The 1,738-nt window shown below is 31.8% G+C and overlaps 1 protein-coding gene across 2 annotated transcripts in view; it reads left to right on the top strand.

The window, feature by feature from the left end:
* LOC110445385 (protein NEDD1-like) overlaps nucleotides 1-1,447 on the top strand; it is a 16,685-nt gene extending 15,238 nt beyond the window's left edge. For both annotated transcript variants that reach the window (XM_021489964.1, XM_021489963.1), the window contains exon 13: nucleotides 52-1,447. In XM_021489964.1, coding sequence (XP_021345639.1) covers nucleotides 52-156 — 105 coding nt within the window. In that variant the 3' untranslated portion in view covers nucleotides 157-1,447. The remainder of the gene's footprint in view (nucleotides 1-51) is intronic.
* Nucleotides 1,448-1,738: the final 291 nt, after the last annotated feature.

Raw genomic sequence — 1,738 nt, 5'->3', positions numbered from 1 at the left:
TTACTACATGTGACACACATATCTGATTCACTTCTGCATTTGTTACTACAGAATGAGGTGAACAGCTTGCTGCAGCATTACTCTGTAAACCAGGACTTGGTGGCCGAGGTAGAGAAACTACGCGAGGAAAACAAACGACTCAAGAAACATTTCTGATGTCTTACAAATTTGTATGAAAACAAGAGAATCGACAAACACTTATAGCATTACGATCTCCTTAAGGGCGAAAAAAGACTGAGACACATTTACGATGTCCTGATAGGTGCCTTCATTATTCATATTAACACACAACATTCTACTGCATCAACTCAAGTCTTTATGTTTAGATATAGCATGTCTCACAAATGTATTTTGATGTATTGTTAAAGCAATTGATTATAAATTTGTTATTTAATACAGAAATGAATTCAGATGATTGCAACAGTTCTTTCTTTTCTGAAATATATAATGTGAAAGAAAAAAATTAAATATAAACAGTAGTAACTTGAGTTATATTAATCTCTTTTAAATGGATTGATGATACAACTGTGTATCTAAATTTCAATATTTAAACAACTGTCAAACAAGTATATTACCTTATCATGTTGACATGATCAAACAAAATTGTTTCAGAAAATCCATTGCATTTGTTTATATATACATATTTTTATGCTCAAATTCATTTCTTTCTGGCTCTTACCTAAATGTAAAAGTGGAAATATTTGTAGTGTGAAAATGCTAGCTTTTTTGCGTCAAGTTAAATAGCGTGAAATATATCCACATGTGAGTATTTGTTTATGGATTATATTGGTATATCAGATCCATTGCCAATGTGAAAATTTCAACACTGCGATCAGTTTTACTTATTCACCCCTGAAATTTCATATGAATTATTCCAACCTATGAACTTGAAGAGTTCAAATGTGTCTTCAAGGGTGAGTGAGTTAAAGAGCCGCAATTTGAGCATTTTCACAGGCGAATACTTCTACAGTATTTGGAATGTATCAACTTTCCTGTCAATTTCCAAATGCAATCATTTACAAATTTAACACGACGAGAAAAGAATCATCATTTGTAACTATGATGTTATAATCACTGTTTTTCAATACAAGTTGTTGTGTTAACCCCTGGATATCGAGGATGAGAGCATAGGCAGAGCTTAACCACTGGATATCGAGGATGAGAGCATAGGCAGAGCTTAACCCCTGGATATCGAGGATGGTTATTTATAAGAATGTCTAGATATTTTAGTGTTGAATTTGATTTGTGTATTTGGGCAGCAATGAACATATGAAATCAGTTAGTATTTTGGCAATGTTTGAATTACCTGTAATATAATCAAGCATTGATCACATAGCCAAATTATTATTAATTTGTGTACAAATATTTAAATATTTATGAAATCAAAATATGAAAGCAGACCAAAGGACTATGAATGCATGGTTTGGGCCTTTTTTGGCCCCCTAATCCATCAAAATTATAAATCTTCAATACTACATGTGACACCCTGTTTCTTTAATTTTGAATACTTCCCTGGTACTATTATGTGAACATTTATTTAGGTTTTATAATAATAAACTTTATTTATTGAGGATACAAAACCTGTTTAGCAAAGCTAACCTTCCACAGGGTCCTCAATTTTCATTTCAAGTATGGCTGCCATGGTAACCAGTTAATATTTGCATAAGTTAATGAAATTTGAATATTCAGTAAATTTTGACAGGCTTTTGCATAGTTTTTCTCTTAGATACCATAAAGC

The sequence above is a fragment of the Mizuhopecten yessoensis genome, unplaced genomic scaffold (assembly GCF_002113885.1).
Source record: "Mizuhopecten yessoensis strain PY_sf001 unplaced genomic scaffold, ASM211388v2 scaffold2255, whole genome shotgun sequence".
NCBI classification, from domain to species: domain Eukaryota; kingdom Metazoa; phylum Mollusca; class Bivalvia; order Pectinida; family Pectinidae; genus Mizuhopecten; species Mizuhopecten yessoensis.
The sequence above is the reverse complement of the archived record's forward strand: the minus strand, read 5'-3'. Positions and strand labels throughout refer to the sequence as shown.